This window comes from Phoenix dactylifera, chromosome 8 (assembly GCF_051530095.1).
Source record: "Phoenix dactylifera cultivar Ajwa chromosome 8, Ajwa_hap1_PhDact_Kaust_v1.1, whole genome shotgun sequence".
Classification (NCBI taxonomy): domain Eukaryota; kingdom Viridiplantae; phylum Streptophyta; class Magnoliopsida; order Arecales; family Arecaceae; genus Phoenix; species Phoenix dactylifera.
In genome coordinates, this window is record NC_143197.1 from 13168550 (window position 1) to 13193187 (window position 24638).

The 24638-nt window shown below is 38.2% G+C and overlaps 1 protein-coding gene across 3 annotated transcripts; it reads right to left on the bottom strand.

The window, feature by feature from the left end:
- Positions 1-627: 627 nt before the first annotated feature.
- LOC103705594 (cytochrome C oxidase subunit) lies at positions 628-22788 on the bottom strand. 3 transcript variants are annotated; one of them, XM_026804080.4, is made up of 7 exons: positions 22309-22788; positions 19424-19839; positions 10445-10597; positions 6482-6574; positions 4495-4553; positions 2750-2843; positions 628-1515 (listed from the first exon to the last, which is right to left on the bottom strand). In XM_026804080.4, exons 1-7 carry the CDS (start codon positions 22718-22720, stop codon positions 1381-1383), a joined length of 1362 nt encoding a protein of 453 aa, XP_026659881.2. In that variant the 5' UTR covers positions 22721-22788; the 3' UTR covers positions 628-1380. The 3 variants fall into 3 exon arrangements, with proteins under 3 accessions (XP_026659881.2, XP_008787584.2, XP_008787585.2); XM_008789362.5 differs by lacking the exon at positions 628-1515 and adding an exon at positions 2234-2536 and having other exon boundaries at positions 22309-22787; XM_008789363.5 differs by lacking the exons at positions 628-1515; positions 6482-6574 and adding an exon at positions 2234-2536 and having other exon boundaries at positions 22309-22787.
- Positions 22789-24638: the final 1850 nt, after the last annotated feature.

Below are 24638 nucleotides of genomic sequence, written 5' to 3' on the forward strand. Positions count from 1 at the left end.
TGTGGTATCTATGGAGTACTCATCCACAAAGGTCTCGCTTGGTTTGTAGAAAAATAAGAGGATCAATAGAAAAACGAACAAATATCTCACATTTGATTGGAGTTTTCAAAATAGAGAGGTAAAAAAGTCGCATTCCCATAGAAATAAAATTTTCATATTTTATAATTAAAAAAATACAGGACAGACATGAAAAAACTATTTTTCCACCAGTTAAAAATTGGGATACTTTTTTTTTTCCAAAACTACTATTAAGCTATCAAAATCCATAGATAAGTTCTTTCCTTTTATTAAGAGTATAATAAATATTTTATATAATTATTCTTAAAAAATAGATGCTTAACCAAGTATAAGCCATTCTGAAATAGTCACTTTCCCTTGGTTAACCCAATATGTCAAAGTCATTTTTTCAGGCACTATATTTCCAAAAATCAGATTCCTTTAAAAAATATTCTAATAAAAAAAATTCTTTCTACAAATCAAATGTACCCTAAATGATTAAAATAGCTAACATACACTCTTCTGCTGCCTCTATGATTTACATGCATGCCTACTGCCAAAAACAGCTGGAAACTATCAAGACATCAGCTGCAATTTTCACCATCTACAATCATGATAAAATCAATAGCATGAGACAAAGCCAAGAAGAACATTTACCGAGCAGCGTTACAAGGTTGCGTTGTTGGATGATAACCATCCGAAAATAACCATTCCTATACTCATTTACAAGATATTATACCCAAGATAAACTCGAATTTTGTTTGTCGCCATTTTTTCCCCTTCAAGTAATGATGATTAAGGATCAATATGTCAAACAGATCTAATCGACAATATAAACTGGACAATTGGTACATTCTAGCTTCCCCTTGCAACAAAAGTTGGATTGGTAAGCTTCTCATGCCAGATAATAAAAGTTAGCTGAAAATTCACCTAACAAGAGCACCGACAGAAATTGTGAAAGACATTTTAGCCTCCAATAATAAGACCAAAGAAGTCCAAGGACCACGGCCTGCAGAAGATTCCAGAATTACAACTTCCAACAGTCCCTGTGTGAATGATGACACTGCCTGCCTACCCAAAAACAAGAAAGAACATGTAATAGCTGGAATGGAAGGTCCTCTCCCTCCCATTATGGAAGAAGGTCATCTTTTACTTGGGGGTTATTTGATGGGATCCACCAACACAATTATTGTGCTTAAGTCGCTATCACAGGCATGCACCATAATGCAATATGGCTTCATTTGCAGTGTCCAAATATTTTCCTGCTTTAGAATGTTAATGAAACTGTAGTGGAATAAGTTCGAACGACAAGGAGGCTAACCTTCTGGTGCTGCTACCAATCCCCACTCCATTCCCCACTCAGTTTGCCATCTTATGTGGCAGTCAAGGATTGGTGCAGTGCTCCGGAGATGATAGGGATTCATCAAGTGGGAGTTGAGCCATCCAAGAAGCATCATGTCCTATCAGGGAATGGAGCAGGAAATGTGCTCTATCTTGGCATTTATCACGAAAATAAGGCTATGTAACAGCAGAGGACCAAGAAAAACCTGGTCAGACTCATCGCATTTAAAGAATAAGGAAAAATGATTATGCCGATTCAGAATTGATTTTGAAATTACTATAAGCAACATCCACTGAATTGATTTCAACAACAGGCTCTGAATTGATTTCCATGTTTATCAGAGTCATCGACAAATTGTGATCTAGATCATCTAAATATTTAATTATAACCTGCTTAGTTTCTAGTGCTAAACAATAATGCTGATCAAATTGATGCTCCCAGAATGATTATGACCCTTTAGATAACCTCCAAAGTCTGTTTTACTCTATAAGCATGATGGATGAAACAGTCTTTCTTGAATGAGAGCTTCTACAAGTCATCTACGTCCAACAAATTTCTAGAATAATGAGAAGACTTCCAAACAATCCTTTCTAGAAGAGAACTTCACTCCAGATAATTGAAAATAAAAGTGCTAGTCTAAGTTCATAGAGAAAAGTGAGAATGTTTTGTTTAAGTTGCCACGGGCAATCTTCAGAAACACAGGATGTTGTTATATATTGCTGATCAGAAGGAACCGGAATTGAGTAAAGGACTTGGGGAAAGTAATCTTTCACATACAAAGCTGCTAGACTGATTTTCACATATAGACTTAATTAAATTCTATATTTACTATTCCTCTTTATCTAAAGGAGTGATCTAAAGGAGCGATCAATCAAAAGGTGTTTTAATAACATGTGACAGAAATGAATGAGCAATCATATATATGAACACAAAATAGCAGATTTTTTTTTCTGAACATAACATCAATGCTTGTACGAATTAAAGCCGAAAGGATTTTCTTACAGCAATAAAAAGCACAAAAAATATGGGAGACATAAGAAATATGATGTATGGGAGGCCTTCTCTTAGTGCACCTCCATTTGGTTCCTCATCAGCAGAAGTGTAGTTATCCTTATTTTCTACAAATGCTTCAAAATATGTCTCATAGCCAGTTCTCCGTGAGAAGGGTGAGCTTGTGACTTTCATCATTTCCATAGCCTGATGTAGAAAAGTAAGTTCCATAGATTATATGAATATGCGAATTTTCTTTAATTCTTGTTTTATTGTTGAACACTAATCATAATCCTGCATGGATTCAAGCTATTGGCAACATGCGAATCAACTTTAATGGTTTGGAAACATGAGGCCAATAATCAAGAAATTCTGACACAATAGTTTTTCCTTTCATAAGGTAACCATCATATCAATTACCTGAAAACTAAACATGAACTGCCTTGCTTTCTTGCTTACTTGGACATTTGGATGAGATTGGAGCTTCTCGTACATGATTCTTGCCTTATCTGGCCTGTCAATATTTTAAACATAGGCAATATCATGCACCAAGAACAATTCAACCAATAGAAACCTATGAACTGGTCCGTTAAAACAATGAGCAAGATAGATCATTTTTGTTTGCCTGCAACTTTTTTCTTTTATTTTTCAAAGCAACTGAGCGTAAACTTGATCACCCATTGAAAATTTTGTCACCCCAATATCCACATCAATTTTGTTTGCCTTATGCTGGTGTTTTGGTTTTGAAGACATTAGTTTTCAAATTAGATATTTTCTAGAGATCTGTTATCTCAAAAGATAAACTTGTGCAGCAAAGGAGGAGGTGCCTCCATGGTGCATAACAAATTGCCTATCGTGAATACTATGGGAGCATTTTCCATTCATGGTAGCGATCCTTTTAAAGTGGAAGCAAAGGCCCAACTGACTGCAATTTTTAAAATCATTTGAAGACGAATTGATTTAGCATGTTTTCTACTCAACTGTCAAAAACATGTGCAGCTTTTCTGTCATGAAGGTTCTCCATCTAGTATAGAGTTCCCTTCAATGACTGATTCAGCAGCAGTAAGCTTTGTTTCTACATATTCTCCTAGACTCATGGTGCAAAATGTGGATGAGCTGGCTAAGCTTGCTGCCAACTGTATTAGCCCTATAATTTTGTCAGGGAAGCTGTCTTCTAGTTGAAGTATATATTCTCTAGAGTTTGGGACATGCAATGGATGAGCTATGGAGACAGAACAACCCCTCGAGCGAAGGACCACACAGCGGAGGAATGAGTCCAACCCTCAAGCAAATATGCACATGGCAGATTTGCAAGTCCAAGGCTTCTGGAGGTAAGATGTGCGTATTTTGGAATCAAAAGAACCGGAGATGAAGCAAGTGGAGCCTCACAAACTGAGTCATGGGGGAATTTCCTTTTAATATTAGATAGATGTTTAGCTACCTGGCATGTCACTCTGTACTCATGATGAGGATCTACATGAATGCAGTCCTTTTGCTAACTTTATTTATAGGTTCATTATTATAAGAATATTAATTCACCCTAACACTTGTTCATCAGTTTCTAAGTATAACCACAAGGCCTGTTAATTATCATCTAATATAAAACAACTTTCACTATAATAATTCACCACTACCATTCTGTTAATGCTTCCACTAAAATAGAAGGAAGAAATCTAGCACTAGTACTGCACAATCCATAAGATGAGCTTTTAAATTTAAAAAATAATGACCCTCCATCTGTATGTAATATGGCATACCAAATATTACCAAGTTTGTCATACATGAAAGGAGGAATGATAGTACAAGAAAGAATGAGCCCATACATTTGGGGACAAAATTTCAGGAAAAAAGACAAAGTAAAATGAAATGAAATCAACAATGTAGAATCTTTTAAAAACTAAATCATTTAGCACTACAATGCTGGATTATGACCATCACATATGACAGCTGTCTGCAACTCTCTCTCTCTCTCTCTCTCTGTGTGTGTGTGTGTGTGTGTGTGTCTCCGTCCCCCTCTCCTTAAACACATATGATTGGACTAGAAGGCTTTCTTACTGATATAACTTTAAGTTTTTATATACTTGTCATTTAACTCAGATGATTGATATGGAAAAAAATTCTTTGACAAATATCAAATGCATACAACATGAGAAGAATGAGAATACCTTCTTAGTGAATCTTGACAAATAGACCACTGCAAAGCAGCCATTCCATGAAGTTCACTCTGCATAACAATAATTCTAGATTCTATGAACAAAACAGAGTTGGAAAGAGAGAAAATGAATTAGAGAACGCCATATGAGAAATTCTTCATAAACATATTTAGAAGCTTACGCACTAAGATAATATTCTATGAAACAACACAGAATTAAGTACATTAGTTATTGAACATGATAAGCCTTTTAGTAATAACAGTTAGTACACACATGTATGTATATTTTCTGAATTTGAGGAGCTAGTGTTGAAACATGTGTTACATGTACTCTGCAGCATACAGTCTTCTTTGTAGTAGATGCGCTACAACACAGGTGTGTTCAATGTGTAGTCCAAACATGCATTCCTTCACTCTCTGTATGAATCTATGCATGAGTAAATTATAACAAATGCATGGATTAACTACACAAAGACAGACACGCACACATATCTCTGTGTGAAGGTGCATGTTTGTACATATATGCTCCTGTACATGCATAAGCATGTGTATTTTGTTTATAACAAGAAAACTTCTGTCACCAGCCAGCCATGAAGAAAAGCAAGGAAAAGAAAGGTTTGAAGCAACGAAACCTCTCTCTTTAACAAAGATACTTCTATTTATAATATACCATTTAGTCTATGTCTCTCTAAGATATAATTGAGAGAGAGAGAGAGGTTTGTTTATTAGACAGAGATGAGCTTATTAATATGGAAGTGTTCTTTATCTAGCCTTCTTATGAGTGAAGCCTCCTGACAAAACATGCATCATATGTGACCATTATATTTTCCTTTATAATAACTGCATCCACCACTCTTAATTCTCTTTCTGCAAATGATCATTCAGCTCAATCTGGACCATCCACAAAAGGCAAATCACTCAGAAATTCAAAATGGGGCAGAAAAGGTTCACCAGCACAAAATAGAATAAAATTTGCGGAGCTCCCTCTTCATTTAACTTGAAAAGCAAAAGTTGATAGTTTGTAAAAATATAAAATCCACTAATGGTGCGTAATAGCTCCTTATGTACAATTGCGGAACTCAAAATTCAGTACCCATATTTACTATATTTAATATGGCATCTAAAATCTGTGAGATCTCAACAATTGATGGACAATAATTCAATAAATAATCTTCAAAGGATTTTTTTTTCCTGATCTAGGATAGGTGGAAGCCCGGCCAAATATTCGGATGATGGCGGGATAGAACCCAGGTCTCTTTTACTGATAGAAGAGACTTTATTAATTCTGTAAATTGGCACTCTTGATCTTCAAGTGAAATTAGAACAGCGGAATATGATTCCAGTTGTAAAAGAGAATGCCTCCAAGTAGATAAAAATCTGCAGCAACGAGCATAGTTTGCATCCATATACCACTCGATAGCCTGACAGGACACCAAGTGAAAAGATGCGCACAAGTGGAAGAAACAGTTTCAAATAATTTAAAACAACCAATTAATGATTTCTGTTAGATGACAGGACAAATGAAAGTGGAAGTAACAACGTATGCAGTGATCTAACCAAAAAAAGGACAAGAAAAAGGATAGAGCATGCAATATAACTTGTTCAACAGTCTTCTGCCTAACAAACAAAAATTGAAAAATGCTACTATTATGTACCAAAAAAAAAACTATTATTGTTTTTCAGTAACCAAATTGCATGGCATGTTTAGACCTGAAGATATATCATTGAATCTACACACTAGGACTATCTATCTGCATCCAACTTTGAAACTTAAAGACCGTTTTATTGCAGATCAGTACTTTTATTGCAAATCCAAGATATTTAGCAAAAAATTATCTTAAATACAAGAGATAGTAATCTATCTGCACCCAATTGCTTATTAAGTAGTAATTTATCAATGAAACATGAAAGTTGGCATTTTTTGTCATCATTTTTATTGTAAATTGACCTAGCAAGTTCAACTTTCTCAAAGCACCTTCCATAATTGCAGCATGGAATACCTGAAAGACCAATTTCTTCATTATTTTTTCATAATAAGGCAACGCTTCTTCTAGTTTTCCAAGATTCATTAAGTTATCACCTTCCTTCAGTGCCTACAAATGCACAATTATAAGTTATTCAGGTATGTATTTAAATTCTTTGATTAGATTTCAATTTTCAACAAATACAAAATGCGTGATAAGAAATTTATTAGTATCATATCCATTACTTCAAGTAAACAAGTGTAAAATTTCCCATTCGGCCACATAATTAAACTATGATATAAATCAGATTTGTGCTCCCTAATGTCCAAAATACATGAACATGGCTAGCGATGACAGAGGCATCCATCCAAGAGTCAGCCTGTGCAATTTACCAAGTCATCAGTAAAATAATATCAGTGAATAAATAGTTAAATGTTACAAAAAGCACATAATAATAATGATAATAATAATAATAATAAATGGAGGAAATCTTAACTTCATAGAGACATCAATTCATGCGGTAATACTTCTTGCTTGTGAAAGCAGTTGACAATGGTCCTGCAAGATCTTTAACAGACAGGAGTCACAGGACACTAAAGTGAGATGATAATGAGAACCGTTTGTTTATGCAGTGGGAAACTATGATATTTGGTAATGATGTGGCTCATCTAGATTTAGAGAGATCAGCATGTTATCAAAAAGGTAGCTGCACAGAAACAGAGGTTTTACAGAGGAATTTAATAGTGAAAAAATTATCTGTTATGATTGTGGGGTATCCAAAGATTTTCAGATCTGACCATTGTTTGTCTAGTGGGGCTGCATTCCAAAGGCCAACTGAACTGTAAAAGTGAGAGGAATATTGAGGAAACACATGTAGTCACATACACAGATCTTAGGAGACAAAGGTTCAACTTCCAGAGTACGGAATTAAGATTAAAAACTGCTTTGCAGAATGGCAAACTATTATGGTGGCAATGGAATAAGCAGATGTTAGGTTTCAGAAAACAAATTTTGGTTTGAGAAAGTCTTACAAACAGATAACTGGTTGGATTAACATATATATCCTCTATCACCTTGGAAAAGACCATTAACGCTCAAAAGAATCGGAATTGTGCTGTAAATTTGAAAGATGAGCACGTATACGAAATCCAATTAAATAACCGCCATGGCCAATTGGACAATATTTTTCTTATTTCTACTCTCCTTAAAAATTAAAAAAATGTTTCAATAAGAAGAGGGCAGAGGTCCAGATCAAATATTGGCATCCTACAGTTGTTTGTAGTAATATCATAATCAGCTATCTGAATCTCATCTTTCCAAATTCCTTTTATGTCTGATTGTAAACAAGGATTATACCATTTTATATCGTTATCTATCACAATTATCAATTTTGATGTCTTTAAGGGCAGAGCCAAGAATTTTTCCCTTGGGAAGGCAGGGGATGAAAACGACTTCACCAATACAAATAACAAAAAAATAATAGTTATGAGTACAATTGCGCTCAGAATTAACTGCTAACAGATATTCCCCCCCTCCATCCCTCAAAGAAAAAAAAGGTTCATGTACAGATTGTACTATCTCAAACTAGGAAGTTTGTGATAAAGACTTGTATTTGGTTAGCTCGTTGAAAAACAATTAAATAAACAGTGATAAGGAAAAAAAATACAGCACATTAACAATCAATTATTTGAAGATGTATCAAGCCAGAACATTGTTGTTTTCCTTTGAATAATTTGCAAAAGTCAATTAGGCAACCAAGGTCTGCCGAACGAATACGAGGCTCATATCAGAAAGCAGTTCAGTACGGTACAAACTATTTCGAGCCAAGGTGTATCAAATCATGGAGAGGAATTGGAGGGAGGAGAGGGAGGAAAAAAGAGAGTGGAGGGAGGCTTATTGGGGTCGTAGTTGAAGAGGGGGGAGAGAGAGAGAGAGCAAGCATCTGGCAGAGAGAGGAGAGAGAGGGAAGGCTTACTAGCCAACAACATCGCAACATTGAAGAGTAGAGACGAGAGAGAGAGAGGGAGAGATTCGATGGAGATAGGGAAGGGGGAGGAGGGGACCTTACTGGCCAACGCCATTGGAGAGTCAAAAAGAGAGCGAGTGAGAGAGCCCAAGAACACTCTCAAACCATCAAATGCTTGGGTATTATTCACTAATAAAAGATAAATATTGAGAATAGTTTGATATAACTTTGATAATTTGAAAAATAATGTTTTGGAGGTCCCTTATCTGTGTCAAGCATAATAACAATAGATTTAGTTTTCAAAAAAATGCGGTAGGCCATAAAAATTTAGAATCCAAACCATTTAGTCATTATCTAAAAATACGAGAAGTTAAAACACAAAACAAAATTGAACTACATTGGATGCTTATAAAGCATAATCAAATCAAAGCACTATATTAGGCCAATGGAATAGTCCATTTTGTGATTGCTTGATTAATAGGTAGGAAATCTCAAATCATTGGATTTTTCAGTTTCAAGGCAATAGAGGTGTTGCAGATCATATTTGATAGTGTAAAATTTTAATCTAAATATTCCACTATCAGTTTTCCAATTACAGGATTAAACCTTCAATTTCTCTATATAAAATTGAGCTAGCATCCTAGAAAATTTGAATTTAATTTACTAGGGTTCAAACTAGAATTCACAGATTCAATATCACCAAAAATTGTCTAATTAATTTCATGTATTCGTACCAAAATTTCAATTCACATATGAATCCTAATACCAAATTTTCTCCATATATACGATCATAGATGTTCTCCACAGACTTAAAACACCATAATGAAAACCATAGATCCAATTTTCCACCACCACCCTAGAATAAATCATGGGCACAAACCAAGGATTAGACACAAACATGTAATAGAATGATAAAATGCATCTTCAGCACCCTGCATATCATATTTAAGGAAAAAAAATACAACACAACATTAACAATCAATTATTTGAAGACATATCAAGCTAGAACTTTGTTGTTTTCCTTTGAATAAGTTGCAAAAGTCAATTAGGCAACCAAGGTCTGTTGGACCAGTATTGAGGCTTGTATCGGTTGGCAACCGGTTCATATGGCACCAATACATATTGTTCCGAGCTGAGGAATATCAAATCATAAATGGTAAGAGGTGGGAGGAGTGGAGGGTGGGAGAGGGAGGAAGAGAGAGTGGGGAGAGGCTTATCAGTGTTGCAGTGTCAAAGACAGGAGGGAGAGAGAAAGTGAGCGTTGGGTATAGAGAGGGAAGGTAGAGAGAGGGAAGGGGGAGAGAAAGGGGAGGCTTACTAACCGATGGCATTGTAGCATCAAAGATGAGGGGCAAAAGAGAGGGAGACCGTTTGATGGAAAGAGGGAAGAGGGGAGAGAGAGGGGGGCTTACCGGCCAACAGCGTGGCAATGTCAATGCAAGAGCGAGAGAGCCCTAGAAGGCACTCGAATCATCAAACCCTTAGGGGACGGGAGGTTAAGGGGACATATAACCGAACCGACCCATGTTGCTGAACTATCCCAACTTGGTGTCGGTTTAGTTCGATACAGGCCGAACCGCCCAGTTCAGATCGATTCGGCGATCGTTGTATACAAGTGTTCATAAAATCAATGAGCTCGTTGTTTTCCTCACCAATCATCTAGTTAATTAAGCTAATATTAGGTTAGTTTTCCAATCTCTTGAAAAGGGCATATTATATAAACTACTACTATTGAGATCACATTTCATGTTCCGTAAAACAAATCTTTAGCAAATTTTCTTGAACTAACAGCCGCCTATTTGGCTTATAATAAGTCGAGAAAATCCCTCTGATATCATTTGTCTACATCTAAGAACAGATTAAAGCATTAAATTATCCTACATGATAGTGGTTATGATGGTAGAATGTGTGGATTAAGGACATCAAAAACTATAACCATAGTAGAACCTAAGCATATAGAAAGAGCAATATTATGCATCAGATAAAGTGATTTATGAACATGAAGATTACAAATGGTTTTGTTTCACATATACCTCCTTGCACTCAAAATTTGTTTTTGCATCAAGTGTCAAGCCCATCCTATTCTTGTAAGCTGCAAGTAATTCTCTACTACGTTTTTCCTTGGCAATTTTGTCTTCGGCAGTTTCAAGCACTTCTCCTGGCCGAATAACCCTTCCACCACCAAACTAAAATGCAAAGAAAAAAAGAGATGCTAAATTAATTTTAATAAAATAGACAAGAGATAAAACAAAATGTTTAATAGAAGCAAATTGGAAAGGACAAGCAAAAGGTAGAGATGATTAAGAGATTTTATTAAGGTTTCATAATAAAAGTTATGAGATTATAATAGAAAGGAAAATCAGACTGAGACTTATAGATAAATGAACTAGTGCAAAGCTATAGCTTATGTGTCAATAGAAAGGTTATAATTTCAATACCGATAGTTGCCTCTTTCCTTTCTATAATTGTTAGAATCACAAAGAATATAGCGATTGCAACTCAATCACTAAAAAGCTGAGATAACACACTAACTATATATGAAATTAAAACCCCAAGAATCCATATATTTTCATGCAAATAGATATGGTATTTCGTGAAAAATTGTAAATTATTTAGCCATTGAAGTTGCACCATAAATTTCTTTAGTCAGATGTTTGTCCAGGCAATGGTTGGCATAACAGATCAGAAATGATTATATTCATTATTTATCTGATGGGAGCAGAATCTTATAATAGTTTCCTATGGCAGTATTACCCAGACTCAAGTTGTATTAGCGAGACAGTTATATGTCAGACACTTTCGATATTTTTCAAATTCTCCGGCTGCAAATTTTAAAGATTGGTTGGAGCAACGTTCACCATCTTGGTACCGAACTCCATACCAGTACCATCCTATTACAGTATCGGTACATGATACGATACGAGATGACGAGGCGTACTGAGTGTCGGCACAGTATGAGACTACGTATCGGTTTAGTACCGGTATGGTAAGATACACCCGGTACAGTACGGTACACCCGATAAGACAAACCTTGGAAAACTCAACAACAATGAGTCTAACCTACCATAATGACTTGGAAATGGGATTTTGTTGCTTTGGAGCTTGTTTAAGGATAAAGATAATTATTATAAAAAAAATCTTCAAAAATTCATGTTTCTAGTATCTCTATTGGAGTTTTGGATGAAGACCATATATCATAACAAAGCACTTCTATGACATGCCACTTAATTATTCTAAAGAACTTGCAAGATATAATGCTATATACCTTACTATTGCTTTTCTTCATCATTCATGATGCCTAAACCCTTCAACTTTTGTTAAATATAGAAAAAGAATATCTCATATATGATGGTTTATAACTTTGTATTTGTGCCACATTTAAAAGTCTATATTAGTATGACCAATATTCTGATGCTACACCCTTTTTTGGTAAGGTAGGGGGCCAAGGACCAGTACAACTAAAGAAGAGCTAAACAAGAAAAGAGTGAAATCTCAATGTTGCAGGAAATAACATCCATAGGCACCTGCAGTGAGCAGAGAAGAGAGTTCAGGGGGAACAATGTCTGCAGTAATAGTCAAGCTATCCATAATTCCAACATTCAATAACCAGTCAATTGCTTGGTTCCCTTCTATGTATGAGAGATTTTAAAGGAAGAGAATGAATTCGAAACAGCCTAAATGTCATACAGAAGTTGGTTAAGGACTATGCTGTCAAACATCGAACTAGAAAGTCACTTGATCACCATCAAAGAGTCACCCTCAACCCATAGATTGGATATACCTAGTTGTTCCGACACTGCTTTAAATCCCTCTCATGCTGCCCTTAGCTCAGCCTCGGGCTCCGAGCACAGTTGAAGCCTATAACGTCTGACGAGAATGATAGCACCTAAAAGTCACAAAGGATAAATCCAGCATAGCCATCAAAATTTAGTTGAACCACACCAGGGGGAGGGGATTGTCGAGACACCAACAATGGAGAGGTAGGATGGCCAGAAAGGCTATAGCAAGTTAGCAACCCTAGTGGCCCGATGAAGCCCAGATTCAACATTAATAGCAAGCCAAAGCTCAGGCTAGGAAAATAACTTTCTAAGATGCATTACCGACAGAAACATGTTCAGCCTGAAATATACTATCATTACTGGATGCGCCAATTGACCAGCCAATAAAACATAATTTACTCTGTTGATCCTCATTAGTAGAGGAATTAGCAATAAAAGAAAGTAGATCATCAAGAGGTCTAGTACAACCTAAATAACCAGCAGGTTGAAGGCATGATCCCAGATAACACAGGCAAAGGAGTAGTGGCATAAACATGTCCATATCCTCAGGGATGTTAGAGCATAGGTCACAACCAGAGAATTCTTCCCAAGAAGACCTCTCAGATAGAGCATCCCCTTGAACCAAGGATTCAAGTCCCAACATCATGTCTCATAGGACACAAGGACGGGATAGCATCCCATGTGTTGGGATAGGACTATCCCACCATCGTCCTAGCTTCCCGATCGGCACGTTTTGGACATCTCCTGTCCCAAGTGTAGGGACAGGGAGGGACAACTGCACTTCCCATTCCGTGGAAAAACTGGGATAACCTCATCTCACGAGATTTAAATTCTCGCCTACAACAACCTCTTTCATACAAATTTTGAGACAGTTCTAAAATCGGAGTTAGGGGTCCAGTTGAAGTTGGAGTGGATGGAGATTGAGTTGGAGTCACCACCAGAAGTAGGGAACTCTAGGAGCCACAGGAAGTTTCCACACCTGAGAAATCATATGGGAATGACAAGTCAAGAGGAGTTGAGTCAGCTTATAGATGTGACATCTATTAGGTTGAAACTTCACAACATTACTACTTTCCCAATAGAGCTTGTCCTCCTAGCTACCTACCACTAGGGACAGCCATTAAAGAGATTCTATTAACCAATTCTAGAAGAAACACAGAAACCATATTCAAAATATCCTAATAATGACTCTTGGTAATTATATCAACAACCTTCATGCCTTCAATACAATTATCCAAATTTAGAGGAACAGGAAGATTATGTAGAGGAATAGTATTTGGCGAGATGAGAAGATTAATAGACAAGCCATTTCCAATAAGCCATATGAAGTCACCTTAAACTATTTTTTCCACCATCACTTGTAGCCTTCCAAATTGCTAAGCATTTCCTACCTGGCTTGCAATCCACCCACGATCCATTGAATTTGTATTTGGCGATAACGTTGCTACTCCACAAGATAGAGGGATGTAAAATTAACTTAGCAGTAGCCTTGCCCAATAGAACTAACCTCCTATCTCTAGGAGTCTGAAAAACCGTCATATTCTTTAGGCTGACAAAGAAAGCTCCAGGCAATACCATGCATTTTCCTCTATTCAGTTGAATGTCCCCAATGGAAGGCTTTGAGACATCTCTCCAAGACAATTTGCCATTAGATAAACCAGAAGGGAATCCAAAACAGATTGAAGTGGCACAACCAACAAAGGATAATGCCCATCATTTCCACCCCTCCAACCTCGAATGGACCTCATCTAACAACTCATTTAAGTTAATGATGTGTAATTTGGAAAGAGAGAGGGAGATATCAAGATAGGACCAGGAGCTACACTTGAATGCCTAGTTTCCTTACAATCTTTTGCTTGACATTAGATGGTGTACTAGGACTTCATTGCATGTATGCCTAATTGGAGTAGTAGGACTACAATATGCTTGCGTCTCAAGCAAAAAGGAAGCAATCATCAGCAAAGAAAATAAGAGAGATCTAGAGACCATTACAAGGTAGTGATAGACTCTTAGATTGCCAACAGTAACAACTTCACACAGAGAGCAGGAAAGCATGTCTACACAAAGAATCTCAAAGAATTTTCTCAAAAAGAATTTTATTAATATCTCAAAGGTTGTCCCTTACAGTTTATTTTATGCATATTTATAGCACATGATATCCTAACCCTAATTCGAGCATTAAATCCGATGCAAAATCATACTTGAAATAGAACTCGACTACAAGAAAATATACTAGAATTATTCTATTACAAATATGAAGATTTGACTAAAATTTGATACAGTCCCTAATAAACAATTTATAAGAAAATCTGCCAAAAATCTCTGAATCCCGTTTGCTTACACGCTTGCTCATGGAATGGAAATAAATTGAATTTTTACATACTACAATTTTTCTCCTTGAATCAGCTGGCTCCTTCGATGCTTGGCATGGTCTAGTTGGTCATAGTACCTATTGGCTGCACCTTGTGCTGTATTATGACGTAATCCAAGAGATGCATTGGTGAGGAATCCAAAGTGCGCTAGGGCAGCCCAAAGATACTCCCGTCTTACTCTATCATAGGCCCTCTCCATATCCCCTTTGATAGCCATGAGACACTAGATTTTGGAGCATCTGCCAACTAATGAATCACTTTGAGCCAAGAGAATATTATCAGAAATATCTCGATAAAAAGCAAAAGCTCCCTGCTCCTCAAATATAAGCTCCAGGATCACCAATCTCAACCTACCAGCCAAAAGCTTCGGAATTAGCTTATAAAGAGTGCTAGAAGAGCTAATAGGGTGGTAGTCCTTTGGCTCCTTGGGATTTTTTTTTTGGGACTAGGATTAATAAATGTAGCCTTCCAAGAGTATGGCACAAAATCATTAACACAGCCTTCACAGTCTTATAAACATTATCCTTGACTAAGCCGAAAAGACTTGAAGAACAATGGTAGAAACACACCTAGACCTAATGTCCTATCAAAGGCCATGCTCCTCAAAGTATCTTCAATCTCAATATCAGAAATTTGATGAATCAACATAACATACCCCTAGGAATTGAAGGAAGCTCAAATACAGCATGAGGTAACACCAAATTCCATTGATCTCAATAAAATTGATAGAATGTAGACTTAATTTTGACCATTGAATCCACCTAAAACAATCTGCAGATTTAACCTGATTAATTCTATTTCTATGCCTCTGCAGCACACTAGCTCGATGAAAGTATGCCGTATTGGAATCACCCTCCCTCAATGATTTGACCGTGATTCAAAGAATCTCCTGCTAGCATAGAATTAGATTATAGCCTCTCTAAGAGCCTTCATTAGATTCTGGTCATCAACAAGAGACAAACACTCATTACTAGCCTCCAAAGATTGAAGACAAATGATTTCGGCTTCCAGCACCTCAGTCTTGCAAAAGATATTACCAATAAACTCTTTGTTCCAATGCCCAAGCTCTGTTTCAGCCGATGTCAGCATAAGGGACACCTTGATTGCTGACGAGTGATAGCCTTGCCTCGCCAAGCACTGCACATGCACACCATTATATGACAGACAAAATTTTTGAAGTGAAAGGGATACGAGGATCTTGCTGAAATGTTAGAAGTATCAAGAAGCAAAGGACAATGTTCAGAGGCAATTCTAAGGCAAGTGGCTTACCTTGACATGAGAAAAATTATCAAACCAATTGCCCATTGCCACTACTCTATCCAAGGCCAACCACATTGTAGCTTGTCCATGGAGACTGTAACACCAAGTAAAGGAGGGCTCACTAAACCCAGCATCAACAAGTCTATTGTCGTATGGGAAGGATTGAAACTCCCTAACATCATGATCAACAACAAGCTCCTCCCCACCATGCTTTTATGAGGCAAACACTATACAGTTGAAATCTCCTATTAGCATAGTAGGCATGCCGATATCAATTACTTTAGAAGTCATTTGCCACAACATCCTCCAATAACTTCCTTTGTGCTAGCATAGATATCCCTAGGATCCAAGATGGAGAATTGGGTAAAGAAACAACTCCAAAAATAGCTTTCTTGCTCACCTAGCAAGAGTCAGTATCACACAAATTATTCCTCCAAATTATTATTATACCTCCAAAAAGACCTTCTGCAGTGATAACATACATTTTCCAAGAAGCCCCTAGGGCTTTATGAGCTCTAGGAATTGACTCGCCAGATATTCTTGTTTCATGAGAACAACAAATATCTAGACTATAGCATCTTACAATGCATTTAATAACATTATAAAATGAGGGTTTGGTAGCCCCTCAGCAATTCCAACAAAGAATTTTATTTAAGAAAGGTGGGAGGTAGGATTAGGGTCTACATCGTACCCAACAGAACAATCACCATGACTCGCCATTAGATCGGAATTGGTAGGAGAGAGATCAGCTTGGCTAGAGGTCCTAGCCACCACCACACACTAGCTCCTTCACTAAGGATCAAATCAACCCTTTCATAACAAAGCCAACACCTTGGACCAAGTCCGCTTCGGAGGATATGGCCAATTGAAGCTTTTGGAAGCACTGAGAATGGGTAGTACGGACAACAAAGCAAAGGCTATAGGCTGGTCCACCAACATATCCTTCATCCAGGCCGAACCCATTACGCCATCGAGATTGGGCAAGCCACCTTAGTTTTGGATATATCTTAGCAATTAAAACCTTTGAACCCTATGATAGAATCCACTGACCATTAGATATCCTGGTATTATTCCTTAGGGGGAGTGCTTATCCTTCTCTTTTTGACCTAGTCCAGAACCTTCTCTATTCTTCAAGCTGCTCCCTTCAATCATTTCCATCGGATCACCACCTGTAGATTCCAGAGCTTGTTGGTCACTCGCCTACACCCAAAGAATCGAATACTTGGAGCTACCAGTTACCATGGAGAATCTCGACAATTGGATGTGCTCCTTTAACCTCTCCTTGCAAGAGATTTGTCCACATGTGCCCGCATATCATTATCAAAGTTAAACAAATGGAGTAGATGAACCTATCCTAGCAATTGGACCATTACTAGTATCATGAACTAGATGATTGAACCGGCCTTGGATTGGACTCGCCTTCCCCAAATATCATCCATCAACAAAATCCTAGTAGCTATAATCCAGCATGTACACAATGATTTTGAGACTTTCTCCTGCTCCCCATTCTCCATCACACCAATCACCTCATAGGCTGGCTGAAATAAGCAACCTTCCTGCAAATGTCCACTTCAGCCACAATTGTAACAAACCCCCACCAAGTTGTCATAAGAAAATGGCTGCCAAATCTTCCTCCCTTTCGCATGGACAGGGTACTGGAGCACAAAGGCTGGGAGATATATACTTTAACATAGACCTTTACTATGCAAAGCTAAATCAAACTCCCCAACCAGTTATCCAAATAAAACAAAGTACCAAACTTTAAGGCTATCTGAAAATCTTTTGCCAATCCCAATATTGCACTAGCAAGTCAGAAAGCCAGACCCGGATGGTGACATGCTGCATGGCATTTGGCCTCGGCTTAAAATTGGGAAGCTAGTTCTCTAGGGCAACATACACATCAAACAAGTCATAGACATTGAGATCTTTATAATCAAAATCATATGGGCAAGCTACCAGTATGACGTTCAGTTCTAAGACTTAAAACCATAGTTGTTGCTCTCCTTGTGGATTATGTTCATTGGACTTATAACAATGAAAAATAGATTATAATGCCATATATGGTAAAAAGAGTGTGTATATAATACATACACATGCTTATTTATACATATAGTTAAAGGCATGCATACTAAAAGCTTGGAGGCCATTCCTCCATAGGAGGCAACCTAAGTGCCTAGGTGCATGCCTAGGCCATAGAGGCATCCACCATTTAGCCTAGACCTGGGCATTCATTGAGCTGGGTCAGGTTCATATTGGACCTAGGTATTATAGCAACACCAAAAAAGGGCAAGCTAGAGCCTAGCCCGACCTCAGCCCTAGAAATTGAAACCTGAGCTCGACTAGATAGCAAATTGTGGGGCCCAAGCCTAACCTGACCAATCTGACACAACCAACCATTAAGATCAGCTCACTAGGGAAAGCAACTGACTGAAGGAACGGCTTTCCCCTTGTGCACCCTTGTTGGACCTGCAACTATCATTGCCAGTCAACACCCATCACCTGATTACCATTAGCCCAAGAACAAAAGAAAGGTGAGAAGGAGGCGAAATCATTGCCACTCACCATTGGGTGGGAGATGGGATGGCAAGAGAGAGCGGTAGCCACCGTCATGCGGGGAGGGGAGGGGTTGCAAGAGCTTCACATTCTCTCTCTCGCCCCCCCCCCCCCCCCCCCCCTTCCAAAGCTTGCGCTTTATGTAACCAAGAGAACACCTCCTAGGGTTTGGGTTAAGGAAGGGAGAGGGGGAGAGAGAGGGATGGAGAGGTTGTTAGTTAAGGACAGCTGAGAGAGAGAGGAGGGCAATTTACATTGTATGGGGAAGGGAGGGATCGTAGAGAGTACAAGGGAAAGAGGGAAAGATAAGGGTTTTTCCATGACCCCTTTCCATGATATAAGGATTGAAGTAGGATTAGTCAATTGTTTAATATATTAATCCTCATATTTAAGCAGAAATGCCATTATTGCAAATTCATCTTTCTATCATGTGTCGCCAACATCATAATCATAGTCTAACAAAAATAGTAAATAAGTTAACACTTGATTCAAAAAAGACAATTCCGCATGGTTGTGATGCATTAGGGTGCTCACTAACAGGTCTAGGTAGATTAAATAATTATTATTTTTGTAAATGATTAATGTCAAAATAAATTGAAACCTTAAACTTATGAAACATATTTCAACACTTATTGGCAAGTTTTTAACAATTTGGTTATAAGTATTAGAATCACCTAAGACAAAAGAATAATAATGTTATTTGCCCCCTTTGGAAAAACCTTCTTCTTATCTAGAGTAAAACATCGTTTACAAAAGATAACTTTTCTATAACCTAGTTCATTTCAAAAAAACTTCAGTTGTGACCAGAAATTACTTCTGCAAAACCAATAAGAAAATCCCAACTATGCCAAAACTATATAAATCATAACAAAAAGGTCATGTAGCCTTTAATCCCCCACCTCCCACAAAGGGTTCTAATCAAAATGTCTAGTAAAATGCTAATTATATAAATTCATTAAAAAACTTAAGGATAAAGACAAAAAAGGAACTAGAAGTAGCAAAACAATGTTCATTACATTGTCTGAAAAAGCACATATATAGCATATACCGTCTTTGAAATGTTGCTGGGCCTTGGGAAGACACCCCATGTAGAAACCTTGGGCTTGTATAATCCCATACTATCATCATCTTCTTTTGAATTCATAGTAGTTGATGCACTCGATGTAGAAACCTTGGGCTTGTATCGTCCTGTGCTATCATCAGCTTCTGTTGAACCCACAGATGTTGATGGTGTTGTATTTTCAAACTTGCTGGGATCCCCAACAATAATTTCCACTTCAGGCAAATCCCCTTCCAAAAGAGGTTCCACAACTGGAGCTAACCCAGGTGGCACTCCTCTGTACCTTTTTTTCTCAGAAAAATCAAGCCCCAAAAAGTCAATGCCGGAAACTTTAATCTCTTCTTTCTTACTTACCTTATTCTGTTCAAACTCCTTCAAGTTCCTTGAATTCATCATCTCTTGGCCTAATATACAAAATGATCAAACTTTCAATTGTGCATGATGGCTTAACAGACAGACAAATGGGTAAAAAATTGATCTTTATATGACTAACATATTATTTCTTGTCTTTTTTCCACAATTTTCAAATGAAAAAGAATTTACTTACGCCCAATGAAAATCTTGGTAAAAGGATCAGAAATAGAATATAAAAGTCTAGCTCTTACATTAGTACCTTTTATCTTACGCTTAAGATGTACCTTCCAAAGAAACAACTTTACATGGATCTGTTAATATTATTTTGCCAATTTTTTAGACAAATATCACTTTCAGGTTAGTATTTAGCTATTCTAGTCTAAAGCAGAGGTATATTGGGAGTATAAACTATCAGATTAGAAAAGTCCCAAAAAACAAAAGAAGTAATACATTCTAACCTCTCAACATTCACCCAACTTCTCATCAAATTATCAATGTTCACATACTACATGAAAGGGTTAACTTTCTAATTGTAAAGGTAACACTATTACCTCCATCATGGTTTATGCCACAAAAAGCAACCAAACTTGTTTCACAGTTCCATAGAACTCGAGCTCCGAAGTCATTTTTACAGACTCATCAAGAAACCATGACATTGGATGCATGATATCTTCCTTAGTTCATAATCTCCATTATTCAATGTCGCTACATCAACAAATCACTTGTAGCAGCACCCTAGCTAGACTTCATCGAAGTCCAGCAATTGGAGCTTCAAAAATTGTCAGAAGGACCTCCAAGTTAGGAAAATATGAACTTCTCTTTATTGTTACCTAAGTATTTTGATACCTCTGCTAGCTTGTTGTCCTTTAGCTTTTTTACCTTTTTTGAGACTAGATAATTTAACTCCCCTTTTCTTCAAAGATGAAATAATCAATCAAGGTCCACCACAAGTTACAGTCACCAATCTTATCAACAACAAGGCATAGCTCAAAGGGGAGATGATGCAGCATGCTTACAACATCTAAATGAAGTAAAACATGGAACTTCCAGTCCAAACTAGTTCACATTTACAGGCTTTATTATTTGCTTTGATTAGGGAACAGTTTGTCTAACTAGGAAAGCAATGCTAGGATGTCCATTGACATGTTTGTTGGTTTTTCATTTTACTTGTGAAACAGGCAGATGGGACATGTAAACAGTATAAATCTCCCTATTTTTTGTCATGTGGAGCAAAAACTTTGTGACGCAAAGGAAGAGAATGTAAACTAAAAAATGGGCCAGTCACAATCATCAACAAAATGCGGGGGAAAAACACTCTTGCTCAATCCACATTAGCAACATACCAAAAGTGCACTTGACTACCACCATACACAGCTAGACACTAGACAAATTTTCGCTGTCGCTACTAATTAAAAAGTGTCATTGCCATGATGATCATCCAGATCAATGACCATGGCATCCACATAACTCCAACAACATGTAGTATAACTCCTCGCCGATACGTTCTAGGTTGCCAAGCAAATTTCTTCAGGGCTTGAATCCAAGATTTTCAGGAATCCTAAAATTCACATCCTAAGCCTCTCCCAATATCTATGTCTTAGTTCCAGTAAGATTCTGATACAGCATAAGAACAGATCCTTCTTTGAAGATTTGTACTTTAAGCATGGTGAAATTTTTTGATAGTTGTACCTTTTCTCATGGGAGGGTAATCAATTTGTTGATCTTTATAAATAACAGATTCTTGAAAATTTCAATAATATAGAGGCATTTTATCTTTTTACATGATTATGCAAGAAAATTATAATCAATGATTCTACTTAGTACTTCGTCCCCACATAAACATCGACTAACAAAAGGTCCTAAGTAATCTTATTCATAGCTAGTTTCCTGCAGTCTTTGAAAAGCTTTATGCAGGTATTATTCGATAAATGGATCATATATTGCTATACGCTGAAGCTTTTTTTTTTTTTAACCTCAACATTGGAATCGCCCCTGACAATTAGCTCATGCATGGCCCTAGGCCCTCCAAAATCCCACATCAATTTCTGCAGACTAGACACATCTAATAAAATGAAAGAAAAACCACAACATCAAGAACACCCAGGGGGAATATGCTAGTGTATATTCTCCTGCTATATGCAAGTATATGTGCATGGTAGCAAATGATCCTAACTCCTAGATCAAGCATGTTCGAATATTCTTATCCAATATTTTGTGGTTCAAAAAGTTCAAGGATTTATATTGATTAGCATATTGAAAGCAGTCCGCAAAACAACAAACCTGCATTACAAAATATCATACCTCCTAATGCTACAAAACTTTAGACAGAACAGTGGAACAAAAATAAATGCTGATCAAAAACAAATTTTTGACTTTCTTCAAAACTCACAAAACCGTCATCGAGAATCGAAACGTCGGAAATCACAGTCTTTCATTATATTCCAATTAACGACCCACCGTGAATTCTCATTCCTATATCAACTCAGACTAGAATACTGCGAGCAGTTTTCGAAGCATACCAGAATCCCTCGGCTTCTCTACCGCAGCATTCCCGTCCCCGCCCACAGCTCCTTTCTTCTTCCTATACTCCTTGACCTTCTCAAAAGCGAGCTTAACGGCTTCTGGGACCTCCGAGTCCGGATCGCCACTCCCACTAGCACCACAAGTGGACTTCGGGACAGGGTTTTGCTCCGGGATTGGGGTCGATTTCTTCTTCTCCTTCTTGTAGGCCTCGGCCTTGGCAAAGGCGAGCTTCATCGGGTCGGGGGGTTCGGAAGACTGTCCTTCGGGAGCCTCCTCGCTGGGAGAAGAGTGGATGGGTCTCAAGAATTCGCGTCTTCTCTCTGGGAAGAGGAGGGATTTGGGGAAAGAGGGGGAGGAGTTGATGCAATTGGGAGAGAAAGCCCAAGTGGATGAAGGAACAGAAGCCATTGTTGGGGGAGGGGGAGGAGGGGAGAGGTGATTGGGTTTGTAGAGATCAGGGGACACGGAAGGAAGGGGCGCAAATGGGTAGGGTGGGGTCTGGCCGGGTCTTGAGCGATTTCTTCTTCGGATTCTAATTTTGGATCTAGATCCGATCCGATTAAAGATTAGGTCGAGTCGAATCGGATCCATGGGTACAATTTTTGATCCAACGGATCATTCAGGTCGGGTCCATGTATAATCCGGATCCGATCCAAAAAATTCGGGTCCGATTCGAGTCCAGGTCGGTTTCGGTTCAGGTTTAGGTTGGGCCCGGTTCGGGTCTGGAGCCCCCGAAAGAATGATTGATCTCATTTTGCGATATGGACCGTTAGATCTTAGTCCGCACAAATCTCCAAGCACTATGAACTCCATTTTTTGTTTGGTTAAAAAACTCCTCCTCTACTGTGGTTACGGCCAATGGGCCTGCGGGCCCAAACAGGTAATATGGGCTCGGGTTAGGTCGGATCGGGTTGTTGGGTAATCAAAAGACAACGGGTCGGGTCGGGTCCTATCCGAATCAAGTCGAGATTCAGTAAACCCAAATCCGACCCGAAAAATAAAACAGGTCCAATTTTAGGATCCGACCTGGCCCCGCGGGCCCTCCAATTCGAGTCGGGTCGGGTCTAACCGGGTCGTGTCGGGTCACGGGTCAACCCAACCCATTTGCAGCATACTCATTATAAATATTCAAACATTTGCAGCTGTTCCAATCAGGATGAAAAAAAAAAAATCTCAACTTGTTCAACTCGAATCTCCCAAAAAAAACTCGAAAAAGTTATAATTATTCAGAAGATAGATCTTGATTTTCACATCAATTCTGTGTTCTATTGTTCTGCTTGATTTTCTCGAATGGAGAGCTCACCCGGTCAAAGTTTTACCCGAAGGTGTTACCTCCTAAAGAGTGAGGTGTCACGTCGTAGATCTCTACAATTTATTCATTTTTTTAAAAAAATGATCATCTCAACGAGCACCGAATGACTAAGTTATGAATTTCGAAAGTTTGACTTATGACTTGACTTTTTGATGCGGCAGATCTTGTCTTGGATCTTCTTCTGCTCTACTTATAGTGGCAAAATGGTCCCCATCGAGTTTGAAAATCCTCCTAGATTAATTTTTCAAATCTTTGTTACGATGCCAGTATTGTTTGACTGATGTTTAGCACAGTACCAAAAATTGCCTTTTCATTTTCAACAATGATTCATAGACATATGTTGATATCTGTGAGGATCCGTGCGGGCGTGTGTTTAGTCCTACATCGGTTATTCGCTGGGTAGATCTTGGGTACTTATACAGGATCAAGGAACCCAAATAATAACTTCCGGCTAGCCATTTTGGGTGAGGTCCTGGGTTGTTACAAATGGTATCAGAGCGGACCCGGCCCATAACCTATGTGGACTAGGGGACACTGCAGCACGATCTATTGGGGCTGACCACGGGCCAATCGTGGTGTTTGTAATTAGATTTGAATAGATATGAACCCTTAGCCTGACGAGGACGTCAGGGCTTGAACGGGGGAGTATGTGAGGACCCGTGCGGGCGTGTGTTTAGTCCCACATCGGTTATTCGCTGGGTAGATCTTGGGTACTTATACAGAATCAAGGAACCCAAATAATAACTTCCAGCTAGCCATTTTTGGTGAGGTCCTGGGTTGTTACAAATGGTATCAGAGCGGATCCAGCCCATAACCTATGTGGACTAGGGGACACTGCAACACGGATCCATTGGGGCTGACCATGGGCCAATCATGGTGTTTGTGATTAGATTTGAACCCTTAGTCTGACGAAGACGTCAGGGCTTGAACGGAGAAAGTATGTGAGGACCCGTACGGGCGTGTGTTTAGTCCCACATCGGTTATTCGCTGGGTAGATCTTGGGTATTTATACAG